The sequence below is a fragment of the Mesitornis unicolor genome, unplaced genomic scaffold (genome assembly GCF_000695765.1).
Source record: "Mesitornis unicolor isolate BGI_N332 unplaced genomic scaffold, ASM69576v1 scaffold19240, whole genome shotgun sequence".
Lineage (NCBI taxonomy): Eukaryota > Metazoa > Chordata > Aves > Mesitornithiformes > Mesitornithidae > Mesitornis > Mesitornis unicolor.
The window spans coordinates 1-16,995 of record NW_010160528.1 but is presented as its reverse complement, the minus strand read 5'-3'; the positions used below and the strand labels follow the sequence as shown (position 1 = coordinate 16,995).

Sequence of the window (16,995 nt, the reverse complement as noted above, 5' to 3'; positions counted from 1 at the left end):
GAAAGAAACAGTGAAAACTGATGTTACAAAAAAGAGATTTCTGTATGCAAATTGTGTTTCATTAATGACTTTTTCTACCCTCACTCTTTAAGCCTAAGTCCATGCCCTTTCTCAGTATTTTTAATAGTAACTACAGAACACTGTATCTATTACCAAAATCTAAACTATTCTTAAAACTACAAATTCCAGGTTTATATATATGTGATATCCTTCTGTGGAGAGCAAGAATTTTGACAGCAATTGATGATTCGGGGAACAAACAAGAAAAAAAGTAATAGTGGAAAGTTGTACAGGATGACAGAAGTCTCAGTCTTGAGCCAGTCGTAGGTAATAAAAAGACAGTTGGGTAAAAGTGTCACATACGAAACGATTTCCCAACATTCTTGAATTTAACTTTACAATGGTGGTGGTAGAAATGGTGGGGAGGGGGAATTCAGGTCTTCCTTTCCTCCTTAGGTTACATATACTTAAGTATTAAAAGAAATCACAAGGTGTTTACAGCAGTGTTCAGGATCTTACAGTTGTGAAGCTCCCGGTTTTCCCTTTACTTTTTCATTGAATAGGAATACCAAACACAATGAAATAGTTAGTATTTGTTCAGATAAGAACATAAATAATGAAGTAACAGGAAATTTATGTTTACAATAAATTCTGCAGAATATCTGTTCTTAATCTAGCAGTGTTTATTTTGTATTTTACAGAAACAGTAGAAGTAGCCTTGAAAACTGGAAAGCTTAGTTTTATCTCCATGCCACTATTAGGAAAAACATTAATAAGTTCAAAGTTAAACAATTAAAAATGGATTATTGCTGATTTTCCTATTACTTCTTCAACAAAGGTTTAGTTTAAATGCAATCGCAATCCACAGATGTTACTTTTTTAGGGTAGAAAATGAAGAGCAAAATAAGCAATCTGCAGTCTCAGTAATGAGGCCATAAAGTGCAGAAGCCCACCACAGTAACTTCAGCAGAGCATGAGTACATCCACCAGCCATCTCCTTAAGTGGATGCCAAGATCATAATATTGTAGAAGCCAGCAAAGAAAATAAATAAATAAAGTCACAATAACAACACATTAAGTAGCCAAATGAACAGTGACTAAGCACCACTAATGTTATTACTTTAGTACTCAACTTGTCAAGCATCCAAAACAATACCAAAGGCTTGCAGAAAAGTTGTTCTTTTCCCTTACCTTTGGCTGTCTGGAATATGGGTACTGTACCAGGTTAGTGGCTGGCTGATTGCTAGTTTTCTTGAGAGCTGGCTGGCTCCCCTCCAGGCAGACTGCTGGCAGATTTGTATTAGTCACTTTCCTCCCTGTCTCCCCTAATCCACTTGCTAAGCACTTCGGGCCCATTTCCAATCTAATACCGTCCTCACTTTCAGGGGTTCGTTCTTCTCCCCGGATTTATTTCTTTTGCGTAAGACAAGTTACTAATTAAGCACTAAAACAGCGTAATGTCCACTACCATCCCAGGGAAATAGTAAATATGTAACTAAAACATCTTACTGTTACTCAGTTCTGTAGAAAGCCTACTGCGACTGGAAATAACATTTTTCCAACCAAGTATTAAATATGCTGGGGTGTATTACTTAGGCTATGAGCTTTTCAGAATCATTAAAAGCCATCTCACACTCACGTATTACACTGATGAGGGTATAAATCCTGAAATCACAATTTAGCTTTTGAACTAGAAGATAATGCTTACTGTTCTAAATATGAAACTTGATGTTCGTGTAATAATACTTCCTTCTCTATCATTTGTCTCCAGTGTGTTCTAGATTCCTAATATCAATACATAACAGCAAAAGAAAATCAACAGGACTGTTAACAAATGTTATCAAAATAGTAGACAGCATCTCTTTTCACTCATGCAAAGGTATCTTACCTGAAGTGTTTTATCAGCTCCACATGATGCTATTCTTTGTCTATCCTTGGAAAAGCAGGCATGATAAACTGCATCTCTATGTGGACGAACAACCAGACGGTAGAGGTTTTTCAGGGATTTTTTATTTCTACAGGGTAAAACAGCTGATTTTAGATGAGTAGCATTTCCTAGTGCCTTTTTATTATTCAAAATCTTCTATAAAAAGATAACACTTTTTCACACATCTTGAACAGCACAAGCCAACCAATCCCACTATACCTTACCTCTCAGCCTTTACACTGAAGTAATAAGGGAAAAACAAATTTCCAACATTCAATTCAGAGTTGTTATTGCCCTCCCATATTACAGCTTAGGGATCACGAAAGATAACGCATGCATGAGAAATTAACATAATACTTTATGGGCAAAGCTGTTGCAAGACACAGCCTTCCTAATGACATTTTTACGATCTGATATGCGTTATTTCCAAAGATGAACTTCTTCCTGAGAATTCTTATTCTCCTGCAGGTTTCTTTTTAAGCTTACTCAAGTTGTTTAGATCTTAGTGAATTTACTTAATTTTCAGAGTTTCCCCCTCCCACAAGTTCTTGAAAATTATTTCATTTTCTTTCCCCAGAAAAAAAACCCAGCAGTTTTTAAAAAGGTCCTTATATTAGACATACATGGTATTCAGATGTACGTTAAATTATTTGCTTGACTCAAAGAATTAGCATATCAGCAGATGGATCACAGTTACTTACATCCATTCCAAATAAAATGCTCCTGTTTCTCTTTGAGCATGTAGCTTGGCTTGTTGATACACCTCAGATGTCTCTGGTTGGCAAAGACCCAGCTGTATAATGTCAGGAAATGGCTGTCGTCCAAGAAGGTGCCCATTCAAAGACAGAAATTCCTGGAAGTTCTCACGTACTGTGCTATCCTATGTAGAGAGTACATAATACTTGATAACACAGAAAGGGGATTTATTTCCTAAGTGCACTTTGCTTTTTAAAATTTCTGTACAGCTAATATTCTTACAGAAGCACTGAGTTCTATTTTTCTATTCAGTTCTATTAGCAAGTACATATGACGGACTGAAATATTTCACTACCCTATACAGGAAAGCATACCATCCTTACTTTCAAATAAAGGATACTGGCAGCAGTGATTTACTCAATAAGCAGTCAGTGTGAAATATCAGAAAGCCTATTCTAAGCAGCAAACAAAATTCTACTCCTCCTCAAAAGCAGAGTCCAATATGTGCTCACCATTAGTTATTGCTGTTCACCTTAATCGAGTTCCACAGTCAATTACTAAGGCAAACATTGACATTAAATCTAAAACTGAAAATTGAGTTTTCTTCACTTTTCTCCATGTTAAACTTTAACTTAATACTGTTTTAACATTTCCATGTTTTAAGCTTTCTCTATATCTCTCATACATGCATACATCCAACAAAAGGCAATTCAACATGGAAAAATATATTTGGAACAGACTGATGATTTACCTTTTAGTATCATACCTTTTGATCCAGGATTGAACTATATTCTACGTATTCATGAATCAGATGAGCAGGCCCTACTAGTTCTGTTTTAGCTTTAATCCAATCTAGAGAAAACATAAGATCATGGAGTTCCTACAAGAAATACAAATTAAAATTCAGAGCATGAGTTCCACAACAAAATTTACTTAAAGGAAAAAAAAAACACCACAGGAAATACATTATGTATTTAATATGCTTGGGTACAATTGTCCTGTTTCCTGCATCTAACTTGATCAGGTATAAAAATACTGAGTATGAAGGCTAAGCTTGCTGTTATAATGCAAAGTACTGCTCTTTGACACATCTAGTCAGAAAAGGGACGGAGGTACAAAGCAAATCTTTACTTTTGTAGCATGAAGGCCTGGTTTAGGATACAACTCTGAAAAAGCTTCTTCTAGTCCAGTCAGGCAAAGATCACTCTGCTAACAGCGATCTGCTGTTCTTCCTAACAGACGCTGAATTTGAACAAAAGCAAAAAACCTATGATAGGTGATCGCGAGGGGTCCTGCAATAACTCTACATAACGCTAGCTCCTTCAGTACTCTGGGATAAATCCTATTAAGCCCCATGGACTTGTGAACATTCAGCTGATGCAGCTGATCCCTTACAATTTCAGTGTCCAAGAATGGAAAGTCACTGTTCCCACACTCATGGTCCCCCAACTCAGGGGACCAGGCAGCCCAAGGTCTGTCAGTATTATTAAAGGCTGAGGCAAAAAAACCCACTGAATGACTCAATTTTTTCTCCATCCCTAGTAGTCAGGTGACCATCTTCAACGAGTATCAGTTCAATGTTTTCTTTAGACCTCCTCTTGCTATTAACGAACTTTAAAAAGCCCTTCTTGTTTGAAAAAACATACTTCTAGGAACAGAAAAATTGCTTAGAGATAACACTGCACAGGCTCAAAGTGTATTCCAATTTAAAAATCAGTAAATACCACAAAGATTAAATATTATCATGGTTAAACAAAGAAAAAGAATACCTCCCATCTTTATTAGCCTTTCAACAAATAGTAATCCTTATTCTAAATAAATAGAAATAAGTAATATGAAGAGTGTAAACTCTGGGAAGCACACAGTCATAATGAGACAGGCTAAAGAACTCTGAGAATCTAATTCTACAAAATATAGAAAGGCTAATAATAAAAGTATTTTTCCCAATACATTGAAATCAAAGAAACTGAGATAATGAAATAAGTATAATCCAAAAAAACCTAGATTTGTATCCCACGTTAATTATGAAAATTCCTATAAGATGTAAGTATAAAAAGTGTATTTTATATGATGAGTCAGATGAATCATCTCAATAGAGGTTCAACTGAAAAGGTTTGAGTACATGTGTAATAAAGTGATTAGCAACCAGGACCAAATGCTACTCAAGGCAAGAATTCTAAAGATATCTAAGTGAAAATACTGAAGTATTAATCTTGCTGCATGATTTGCATCTTATACTAGCTCAGTACCTAAAGAACAGCAAGTGGCAAAAATTACAGCAACTTTTTAAAGGTGCCAAGGCAATCCTGGGAACAAGAGGCTTGCCCATCTGGTTCTCGCTAGGTTTTCTATGGCTGTTGAACTCTGGTAATACAGAGAAATAACTTTTATACATAAACCAGTACGACAGAAGAGGAAAAAAAAACCTACCAAGACTTCTGTAGAAAAATGTATCTAATCCAATCAAATTCTCTAAAGAAATAAATTTCCTTGTATCATCACACAGTAAAGTGACCCTAGGTTTTCAGAAAAAGTTTAGAGAATATTTATCAAAGCTTCTCCAAAAGGATAAGAAAAACATAAGCTCTTATGATACAAAATAATAAATCTTCTCAAGAACTGGCTGAAAAGACAAGACACAAAGGGTAGAAATAGTTTTCATTACAGACGACTGTTATCAGTGGAGCCCCTAAAGGACTCTGTGTCGAGTATTTAACTATCTGCACAAGAGATTCAAGTGGGAAAAAGCACAGGAGGTGAAGGCAGGGATAAGGGTGGCTCAAGAAGGGAGACAGAGGAGACCCAGAGTCAGAACTCACCTTCTGCATGTTGGCACCAGCCATGTGATATGCTAGAAAGTTATACCAGTACATGCAATCCTCTTGAGATGGAACAGGAGTATTAAGTTTGTAGTATTTCTTGTACCGATTTACTATGTTTTTATGTAGCTCCTGCAATGTGAATCAAAACACAATTTCAGTTAATACTATACCAAGGTATGGACTGGTTTCAGTATTGAGGAAATTATTATTACACTGTATACAGTATTGAGGAATAATATTATTATTGTAATTTCTCAATCGTTATACATCAACAAATGAAATATGAAAAGGATACCTTCCAAAACTGTACACTTAATCTAATTTATTGGTTAAAACTTCTCCAGAAACGTTCTCTGGATATTAAAAGACAAAAAGCAAGCTGTTAACCTTCCTTCCTAGGTAGAGAACAGCTATCAAATCACTCTTCACTTAAACGTGGGTAGCCAACAAAAAAGACCTTTACATGCTATATAGGAAGACCCTATACATGCCAAATTATGCTATATTTCCTGTGTGACCTGGTCTAGGTGATCCTGCTCTGGCAGGGGGGTTGGACTGGGTGAACTTTTGAGGTCGCTTCCAACTCCTGATATTCTGTGATTCTGTGATATGTAGATTTAAAGCAAGTCTAAAAAACTGCCTTTTCTTCATAGCTACTCTTTCTGACTGGCCCTTCAAAACTGATAAACTTATTGGGCCCAGCTTATAGGTTTTATCCCTGCAAGTACTGCCTTGAAATCAAAAAGGAGTGAAAAGCACTTCTCCATATTAAAAAAGAAACTTCCATTCTGGTAGGGTCTTGATAGCTTTGGAGTCAGCAGGGGAACATTCCATCTCCTAAAAGAAATATCTTTGACAGAGAAATAATGGATATAGAATCTTCTCTCTGTTTAGTTTCTTTGCTCCAAATGAAATCGTCATGAAATCACTCCACAGTTTCAAGTTGAAAAGAAATGTTTTTAATTAGTCAGCATTACATTTAACTGCATTATGGATCTATTCTGTGAAGCTACTCTGGATACTATTAAACAGAGGAGTATTCTCTGGAGAATGCCCAGCTTTGGAGAGCAAAGTTAAAAGCAGAGTAGTCAATACCCTACCTGAAGCTGGTTGCGATTCTTCTCTGTAAGAAAGTCAAGTTGAAGATCATGTAAATAATAATGGAATGACTTCCCATTACGATCACAGAACAACAGTGATTTGTTAACAAATTCTTGTAGTATATCTTCAACTTCTTCAGTTTCCATATCCCAAAGAATACAGAGAACCTAAAAAAGCACATTAAGACAGAAAAGAATCAGAACTAACAGGTAATAGGACTTGTATGAAAAACACAAAAGGCTACCAATTAACTGACAACAAAACACATGCTAACAAATATAGACATATTACAAACAGCACTAAATTCAGCAAGTTACCAATTCTTCCATACCAAGCGATAGGACAGATAAGACAAGTTATTCCATCTTTTGTCTGTTTGTACTGATTTATGGTGATCATAATTTTTCTTAAAGGAGACATATTTCATATAACAGCTTTTTAGTCTTCAGAGAGCTCAATTACAATCTAATTAAAGAACTATATACAGAATGCACATTAAACTAACATGATGAATACATTAATCCAGCTATATTTTCTTAGTTTCACTACTGACAATAAAAGACACGATACAATAATGGACCCAACCTACCCAATCTAGAAATTACTATTAAATTAAATACAACATAGGTTATACACAAAAATTATGTTATGAATTCTTTAAAGTTAGTTTTTGTATCTCACTAAAAAATATGAGATTTCTACATTGCTGTTATTACCTTAGTAGGTACTTTAACATCTTTTGGGAGGATAGAGAGGTCTTTATAGTAGTCTTTATAATTGTCATTCAGTTGCTCAACACTTATGGACATGGCTTCATCAAGGGCTTCATAATCATAAGATGAAGATTTTCTTATTCTTTTAAACTGCTTATTCTGCAGCTGTTTGAGATAGTATTCCCAACGACTAGGGAAGTCTCGTAATAATGCACCTATCAAGGATATCACAAGAGGAGAACCTAAAGGAAAAGAGTAATTTAATCTTAGAGGTTTTCAAGGAACAGAATCCAATAGTTTTGACAAGTGGTTGAATAAATCAGGTAATTTTCCAAATACATTCATTAAATTCTTGAGGTATTGAGAACAGACAAACAAAATGTGTCATCCATATAGACATCTGCAAACTCACCAAATTTAAGTGCATTAGGGAGGCAGGGGGAAGATACAATGAAGAAAGCTACTCAAAATACAACATGAGACACTTCTACTTAGTTTAAAAAAACCAAAAAGCATTTAACAAACACTTGAGTTCTACTTAAGGCAAACCATCAAAAAATATTCCCTTCTCTAGGTCAAAACCTAGAAATAAAAAAATACATCCACTGGTGAATGGTATGTTAAAGAGCGGCAAGTATACCTTTGCATTCCCTTACAAGGCAGTTGGCTTGTTCTGGCAGTTCTGATATTTTCATATTCACAAACAGGGATAAAATCTCCAGTCCTTTCTCATGTGCTAGTCCACTTTCCACATGAACTTCATATTTATTGCCTAGACATAGAAACACGGAATGAAAAAAACAAAAGAATGTAAAAACTCCTATGAAAATTGAAAGTATTCTCCAAACAAAAACTGGAGCAAAGGACATGGCTCATGATTTTATAGTATTTTATATGCTTAGTACTAAGAAGAGTATAAATTCTACTTATCAGAATCAAGTTTGCATTAGAGAGACAAAAAAAATTAGACTATAAGCTAATAATTACAAATGTGTTATAGGCATGTCATAGCAGTGACTGCTTAACAGCATAGAGACAATCAGTCCGACAGCAGTGGTGTCACACGGGCTAATTTATCCTGTTGAGAATCATTGCACTCTTCAGTATAACATATAACTTTCAGAATAACACATAACATCTATTTCATGAAGAGCATAAAAACTTAGCAAAATTCTAAAACTTTGCACTTGTGGACAAGTTAACAGGCACAGATTTTATCAGATTATTTCAAAAGTTCACAAGAACAAATTGCATACATATACACACACAGTCTGTGGTACAGGAGAAGAAACTGTTCCATACCAGCCACAGCATCTGTTACACTTCTGTCTCTGCTGGTGATAAGAACCTGACATTGATTATCAAATGCTTTTAAAACCCAGGAATCCCAAATGTCATCCAGAATCAAAAGAGACCTAGTGCAAGAAGAAACATTACAGATTTCAGATCAACTATTAGTGCTAAAACATTGTATTTCACTTTAATAATGAAAGAACATTTTCAGAATGTCTTATCTATTATTGCATAACTTTTTATATTAATACATAAAATATCTTAAGAGGGTATTAAACACTGTGCAAGAGCGCTGAATACAAGTATTAAAATAAAAGGTTTTACCATTTATTGCTTTATAGCTACAACTGAAGTGTAAAAAATAAAGTTTTGAGAAATATTTACATTAGTAGAAGACAGGAAAAACAAAAATATTTACTGATTTTCACATAATCAGATACCATAACTTAAGAAAAAAAGTTGTATAGGACTAGGTAACAACTCTGCTTGACATAGGCTAGTGATTCAGTTTCCTTTTGACCAATTTCAGTTTTGTTCTTGTATCTTCAGAAAGCTATACGAGACTAATCCTCTTGTGAAATAATTTTCTTGGACAAGGCTCTTTTTACATAAACAGCATTTTATGGTGACTACATATTTAAATCCTATGGCTAGTCACATTTGTAGGTTACTACATGGAATCTCTGCAGAGTAATGTATAGTGGACTCCCCTCCACCTGCCTGTATCTGACAAAGAAGTCACCGAAAACTGTTTTCAAAAGGTTGGTTCCAAAAGAGCAAGAAGTCAGAAAGATTGGCTGGCAAGTAGTTTTATGAAAAGAAATACCACTTATTTGCATTCCACATGTTTGGTGGAGGAAAGAAAGTTACTGAAACTCAATCCTGCAAATTCTTTACATTACTGCCTTTTTAATTTTTTTAAAAAGGATGGATTTTCAGCTACACTAATCAGTGGTGAAATTGTCCAATTCTCACTGAAGCATGCCAAGACTTCCACAATTTTTCTTCAGCTAAGTGACGCATATGCCATCAATGCTTATAAATAAGAATTTTATACTTCCTAAACAAGTGCATACACAGTATACCACATTTTCAAAGCTGCATAAAAGTAATGGATTCCCATATCTCATTTTTATACAACTCCTCTATTAACACCCTTTTGATAAATCAGAAGCTCTACCAAAAATATGATCGTAGCCATAAATGACTAATTTTGTGGTACTTTCACACTTGAAAATATGCTGGACAGTATGAATTACAAATGGATTTGATGTTTTTAATTAATCTGAGAACTTCAAAGTCCTCCCAGCCTTTTGGTACCAAGTGATTTTCTTCCCCATACCAACAAATCCTAAATCGTTATTAAGATTATTAAAAAAATAAAACAAAAAGCAAACCCAAAACACTGTGAGGACAATCACAGGATATTTAATTCTGAAATTACTGACTTTAAAGAATAGCATAGCTTCCAGTTCCCTGGGGAGGGACTATTTACAAGGGCAGCTAGTGATAGAATGAGGGGGAATGGTTTTAAACTGGAAAAGGGTAGATTTAGTTTAGATATTAGGAAGAAATTATTTTCTGTGAGGGTGGTGAGACACTGGCACAGGTTGCCCAGGGAAGTTGTGGATGCCCCCACCCTGGAAGTGTTGAAGGCCAGGTTGGACAGGGCTTTGGGCAACCTGGTCTGGTGGGAGGTGTCCCTGCCCATGGCAGGGGGGTTGGACTGGATGATCTTTAAGGTCTCTTCCAACCCAAACCATTCTATGATTCCATGGTTCTATTCAATTTCTTCAACCATAATCCAACAAAATATATAATACTATTTTGCTCAGAAAGTTTTCATTTGACCACTACTTTAAACCCAAGTACTGGATTGACTATCTGAATCCTGAAACAGCTGAAGTGACTTTCTATCACCGAAGAAAATTCCAGTGCAGAGCAAGCTCCACAAGCTGCAGAACTACTGAGGCTCGGTTTCCAATACACTTCACCCTATGAAACTCACTCCCCAGTACATTCCCTTCAGCTCCTCCCATGCCCACTATGCTATATGCCCAGATAACCCATCATCAGCAAGACTTTCACTTTGTTCTTACATCACTCTCACATATACCTAACTGGGCAGGATGCAGCAGAAGCTGTAGCCTCTTCCCAGCTCATGTATCCTAGCTGGTCAGTTAGCAAGATGACAAAATATGTTTCCCTTCAATTCATTCTGTATACCTCTTTTCATCACTGAAGGCACCTACTTGGATTCCTCTATCCAACTGTCAATTTTTATTTTTGTTTCAAAGACAAAGTTCCTACCTTTAGAGTCAATTTTCACAATATGCTCCAAGCGTTCAGGATAGAGGCTGAGAAGGCCTTCAAATAAAACCAAGTACTGAATTGTTTTCCAAAGCTGGTATTTTCTTTTCCCCTCCTTAGTTTCCTCAGCATACAGGTACTCTTTTGACAAAATGCAGCAAGTACCTCCTAAATAAGTCACTTCCTGTACTACAAACAATATAGCACACAGATTATCAACTGCGGTAGGCTGCCATGTTACTTAGCTATACAGTAGCTGCCAACTTCTGCCAATAGTTCATGATGGCATAGGGATACATCTTACCAAAATTAATCAGAAGAGACTGCGATGTTGCACATGAATTAAATATCTAAATTCTTCTGTATTGAAGAGTGTTACTCTTTTTTGCTAATGAACAAAAAAAAATAAGTAGCAAGAACTGTGTTGCTGGAGACAACCACTTAACCTACATCAGGGAAACCTGCACTTTCCATTGAAAGAGTCTTGTTTGCACTTCTCATGTGACACACAAAAAATGAAAGATGTCTTGTGGAGGACCTGGCAGTGTTTTTCAAATCTTTTCTTCACAAGAAAGGTATTTTTTTTTCTTCCTGCACAAACATGTCAGTATTCTACTCTATGTCATCTACAGGGATGACAAGATTGGAGTATTATTCCTGAGATACCTCACTCAGAAGCAGGCTGGTTTAGTTTAATAAAGATTTTCAAAGAGAGTAATCAAATCCTCAACAAATAATAAAAACTATTGCTCAAAGATGAAAACAAGCTGTGCAATGACCAAGACATTGCTTGATTAAATCAAGTCACGTTCCTAAAGTTTGAAAGCAGCAGGTTTCTTGGCGATAATTGGTCATACCATGAAAATCTGCTTTCACTCTGATCACTCAACACCAAACACTTTGAAAAGATATCATCTGATCTGGAAAGGAAAAGTTTTCTGCAGCAATACACATCCTTTTACTGCTGTATGATCCTCACACACCAGTGAAGCATTCTACATACATAGTGAAAACACTGAAAGTCAGAGCACTTCTTATTTCCAACTGTTTGTTCCCAACCTTCATAATTCAACAACTAATAATTTTTCAAGTGAATGTTACTCCTGCACAGCTCGTTAACATGTTTTGTTAGCAGACACCTACTAAATATATTCATAATCAGTACAAGCCTACAGTGTGTCCCTTAAGTTACTCCATTAAAAAAAAATCTGAACAGTGACAGAGTTATACCATCTGCCTCTAGCATCTATTTACCCTTCAGCTTTTGTACATGTATCTGAACTTAGGTATTCTTTTATCATATGCAAGTCAGTAATTTAGAAAACTGTAACAAGCCCTACACAAGAATTAAAATTCTAGAAGTATTGTTAGCTTCACCTTGAATAACGCTCCCGAATTATCTACAGTAAAGCTGAAAAAGGGGAAGCAAAAAATGGAAGAGTTAGGAAGTTGATTTTAAAAAAATAAAAAATACACACCACTGAGACATGTAACCACAACACAAACACCTTACATGATTAGGCCAAAGTTACTCTGTTGAGTTTTATCAGATGAAAGAATAGTGTTTCATTTTACTGACATTACCTGGGATATTTGCGTAGCATCAGCAAACGAAGACGATCTTTAGCCTCCTCAATGTTAAGTGGTGGCCTTTGTGAAAGAGTCGAGTCATGTTCTAATCTACTACAGAGGTTCTGAAGTTTTATTAGGAGCCCTGCTTTGTCCTGTTTTCCAACAGAGATCCAATGAACTCCTCCTGGAAAGTAATCTAACAAAAAAAGCAATATTAATTATGCTACACATTTAAAATCAGAGATACTAAATAGCAGCTTATAAAAGCAACCAATAACTCAATTTCAATTAAAATATAAAGTCTACCGCAAGCCAACCTTGCAACTCTACCCTTACCCCTGCCTGTCTTTTAACAACTCCTTCTGCATCCATCTTCCTGCTAGTCTGATTTAGCATTTACTTTTTTCACCCTGTTCCACTGCAGGAGTTCAGAGACTGGGATGTGAAAATTATCCCAAAACAATGACAAGAGTCAGCTGCAGCAGAAGATGCTGTAGTTTCTATCCCTACATTGTGTTTTCTAATGCTCGAGTTCCACTTTTGCTTCCAACTGTCCTATGCAGGAAAAAAAACAAACAAACAAAGCAAAAACAAAAATCATTAAGTAGTTTCATTTATGAACTGCTTTAAAATAAAGTGATTCTAGTGTAAACACTCCACAAATGCTGGTCATTATTAAAATATATGCAAAAGTTAGAGTAAGATTTTTCAAACTCACACAGCAAAGGAAAGAGTATGAGGACTTAACAAGAAATGCCCAAAAGGAATATAAATTAAATATTATTTTGCACTAACAGAAAACAATTTCAAGTTCATTAAGGATGTATCTACTCTCATAAACCAAAGCAGATTCCAAGATGAAAAGCTAATCAGAACCTTTTCCCATAAATTAGTAAAATATTTAGTGGTCCTTGAGCACTAACTGGTTATGAAAGCTGTAAGATGCAAACAGGTATTTCAGAAACACCTAAGGAATTTAGAAACATAAATCCTAAATTATTTTCAAGATGACATAAGAGACTTTGTCATATATGTCCAACATGTGTACACCTGTAGTATTTTTATAAAAATACAGATTTTTTTCTAAAAGTACCTTCCAAGAGCTGATGATCTCTTAAAGCTTCTGCTGTTAGAACAGTCTTCCCACAACCTGCCATTCCATACACTGTGACCCAGCCTGGATCACTTCCCAAGCAGCAGAGTTTCTGTTTAATAGCATCTACCAGCTTTGGTCGTGTGACAAACACAACTGGTCTCTGTGGTACACCTCCTTCGCAGAGAATAGTCTTAACTGAAGTTAAGAACAAGAAACATGAAAATAAAAAGTAAGTTCAAAATGTGATGCCTCTTGAACCAAACAACTCCCCACCCCAAATAAATAGTGAGCTCCTCCCCATATCTCATGTTCCATACCAATGCTCTAAAAACTACTGGACTCACAACACCAAACACTGGGAAAAAAAACCAAACAACCTGCTTTTTAGAAATAAATTACTTAACAGGTAACTAGCCTCCCACATAGAATAGTGTCACAATTAATAACTACATTTTCTGCAAGCTAGTTACATCATTTCCTAGAAGTGAGAAGATAATTGACAGCTCCAGCAGAAACTGGCAAACACAGGAGCTCAACACTCCTATATCCAACTGTCACGTCACTTTCACAGATGAGGCAGAAAAGCAAGCATGCTGTTTAAGACTTTTACTTTGTAATTAATGCAGCATTGTGGTGAAAACAAGACTCCTTTTGATTTAAGCTAAGATAGCACAACTTGCAATAGAGCTGGTAAAGCATAGCAAGAAAGGAAATGTGCACTTTACCTCTCCTCTGGTGTCCACAAAGTGGCCATATGAAGTTCTGTATCATGCTGATAAGCTTTGGGATATCTTATTCAGGTAAAAAAAATTCTGCCTGTCTATGACTCTTCTTAAAATGAAGAGTCCCAGTAAATATGGCACTTATTCATATGCAGATAGAAAGTTCTTCTCATTAGAAACTACCAATTTATCTCATGTCAATCAAAGACAATACTGATGACAACGTAGGTAAAATTCAGGAGCTTTATATAGGGTAACTAAAAGATCTGGTGGAGAAAATTAATCAACCTAATAACTAGGTCAACTATGGGAATGTAGGCTGAGAGATTAAAGATTACTCTTCAAGATAAACATCAGAATTTTGGAGGCTACAACCTTTTATGTTAGATTCAACTTCTTTAATTTATACAAATAAGAGTCAGTCTTTCATATACAAAAAAAACCCCATTACAATTTGGAGAAAATTGTGAGAATTTCAGGTTTCTCATCTTCTAAAATAAACATTACGTACATTTTTACCATAACATACAAAAGTCATAACTGTTGTAACTCTCCTGACATATTAAATATGTGAAATACAGAAATACTGAATACTACACTGCCATAACAAGCAAATACACCAACTACTCCTTTTTTCATTGGAAGAGGTACTACAGAAAATCACTTAGTAAGGAATAAAAAAGCAACTTGTCTCTACTTCCAAGCACAGGGATTGGTGTAGTTACACTGACCAAATGAAGTCATCCCGTCCACTGAACTCTTTCCAATACCAGAGGAGATGGCAGGGATCCCATCCTGAAGAAGCGCAGCAAGATCTCTGTACCCTTCATGAAGCAGTGCATTATAAAAGGATCTATAGGAATTATTATCTTTTGTAAGTATAATGTTTATTAGTGTAGCTGCTTGCTCCTTCTGTGTATTCTAGAAAAAAAAATTAAAATATGTTATACAAAACTAAGAGACATTAGAAATCACCTAATCTATCACACTGTCAATTATAGACTGTTTACAGTTACAGAAAGAGCCCTCAATTTGACCAAGCCCTTAACTCAACCTTATGAAGCACAATAAAAACTGCATGCTACACATACACTTATGAATTTGCCGAATCCCAGAATGAGATCAACAGAATTTATTCTTTTTAAAAAGGATGATAAAACATGTGAGCAGACTAGGAAGACAAATAACAGTGAGAAATGATTCTACCTGTTGTTTCACTCTCTCCTCCTCCTCTAATGTTAGTACTTCATCTGAAATCATATGATCCACAATGTAACGGGTCTTGATGTCTCTTTCTAATGCTTGGCGATTTGTAAGTAAATAATTTCTACTCTTGACATCCATATTTCTTCAGTATGAAAAAGGGGGTGGGGAGAGAGGGAAGTCAAGTCAGAATCACAACGTAATGTACAATTACAAGGAAAAAAGTTTTGTAATAGTTTACGAATTTTGGTTTTAAAGTCCAAAAACGTAGCAGAGCAGCTGTATTAGTGGAAAATACAGTGAATCTTCAGGCAAGCTCATACTACAAACTGCAAAAAGCTAATAATTTTAGGGTTTTTTTACTTTCTGTCTTGTAAAAAGACTCACACTACTGTTATATGAACTTAATTATACTTTTTATGACTCACTAGTCTAGCTTGGCTGGACAGTACAGCAGGATCAAGAAAACACTGGGGAAATCTAATATTCCTTTTAAACAGAGTAAAATAAAAGCATATTAATAGTCAAGTTGTAATAGGTCACAAGCTACTGTGAATATGAATAGGATTCTTGAAATATTGTTTAGATGTCATGTGCTTTTGTATTTAATAAAAACATCCAGCTGAACATTACTATAATTATTATTACATTTCTCTGATGGCTCCACTTGGAGGCATACAAAGCAGGTATAAAATGAATTTCAGTCTTTAACAATTAATCAGACTTATAGCAAAACTTGTGTGCTACGTAAATGAACGTTCTCATTAAAAAAGTAGATGTGTACTGCTAAGATTGAAATATGAGAATCTGAGTCCTTTTCCACATTTCTATGAATTTGTTTCTGAACACTGACAGAACTAAAGAATCACAGTCTGTGCACACTTGTCACATACTAGGAACTTGCTAAATGTCTCAATGTAAAGGTCTTGTCCCTGCCCACTACATCCCTCAGATTTTTTAAGTGCTTGGATCATGTGACTAGGACAACAGGATGAGAAAGAGGAGTATTCCACACAAGTATACTCGGATGTCAACACACAACGGAGGATGAAGCACCCAACACTGCCAGTGACTGAGCTATACCTTCCTTTCCCAGGATCTGATACAAAACGATAAATTTGCATTCTTTCTCTATATAATTAAAAAAATGTGTCTGATGACAACATAAGGTGAAAACTATTTTCTACCACGTAAAGGTTTTTCAGTACTGATCAGCTGCCCCTGAGAGTCCCTAATAACCAAAATGATCTCTCCGATCACACTCCTGTGCAATGCTGGAAGGCTTCTCCACACAGCAGCGACACAAAAGCCTTCAATCATCTTTCCCTTCGCTCCCTCCTTCAGGAGCCGGGCAGGTGCAGAACAGCTGCCTTTGGGTAAGCCCGCGATGGATGGAGCGCCTCTTCCGCCGTGCAGACAGAATTTCCTATTTTCACTGAAAATTACGTGGTTAGGAAAGCCTTCTACCCCCACCTTCACCCCACCGCGTAGGTAAGTCGAAAAGACGTCTAGGTTAAAAAAAAAAAACTAATAATAATCA

General features: G+C 35.8%; 1 protein-coding gene across 1 annotated transcript in view; it reads right to left on the bottom strand.

Annotated features, from left to right (window-relative positions):
• APAF1 (apoptotic peptidase activating factor 1) overlaps nt 1–15,596 on the bottom strand; it is a 29,300-nt gene extending 13,704 nt beyond the window's left edge. Inside the window, exons 1-12 of the mRNA XM_010190227.1 lie at nt 15,459–15,596; nt 14,984–15,173; nt 13,528–13,725; nt 12,447–12,630; nt 8,562–8,674; nt 7,900–8,031; nt 7,263–7,501; nt 6,546–6,713; nt 5,443–5,574; nt 3,390–3,503; nt 2,629–2,807; nt 1,889–2,015 (exon numbers count right to left, since the gene is read on the bottom strand). Of these exons, the coding sequence (XP_010188529.1) occupies nt 1,889–2,015; nt 2,629–2,807; nt 3,390–3,503; nt 5,443–5,574; nt 6,546–6,713; nt 7,263–7,501; nt 7,900–8,031; nt 8,562–8,674; nt 12,447–12,630; nt 13,528–13,725; nt 14,984–15,173; nt 15,459–15,596 (1,914 nt within the window). The remainder of the gene's footprint in view (nt 1–1,888; nt 2,016–2,628; nt 2,808–3,389; nt 3,504–5,442; nt 5,575–6,545; nt 6,714–7,262; nt 7,502–7,899; nt 8,032–8,561; nt 8,675–12,446; nt 12,631–13,527; nt 13,726–14,983; nt 15,174–15,458) is intronic.
• Nucleotides 15,597–16,995: the final 1,399 nt, after the last annotated feature.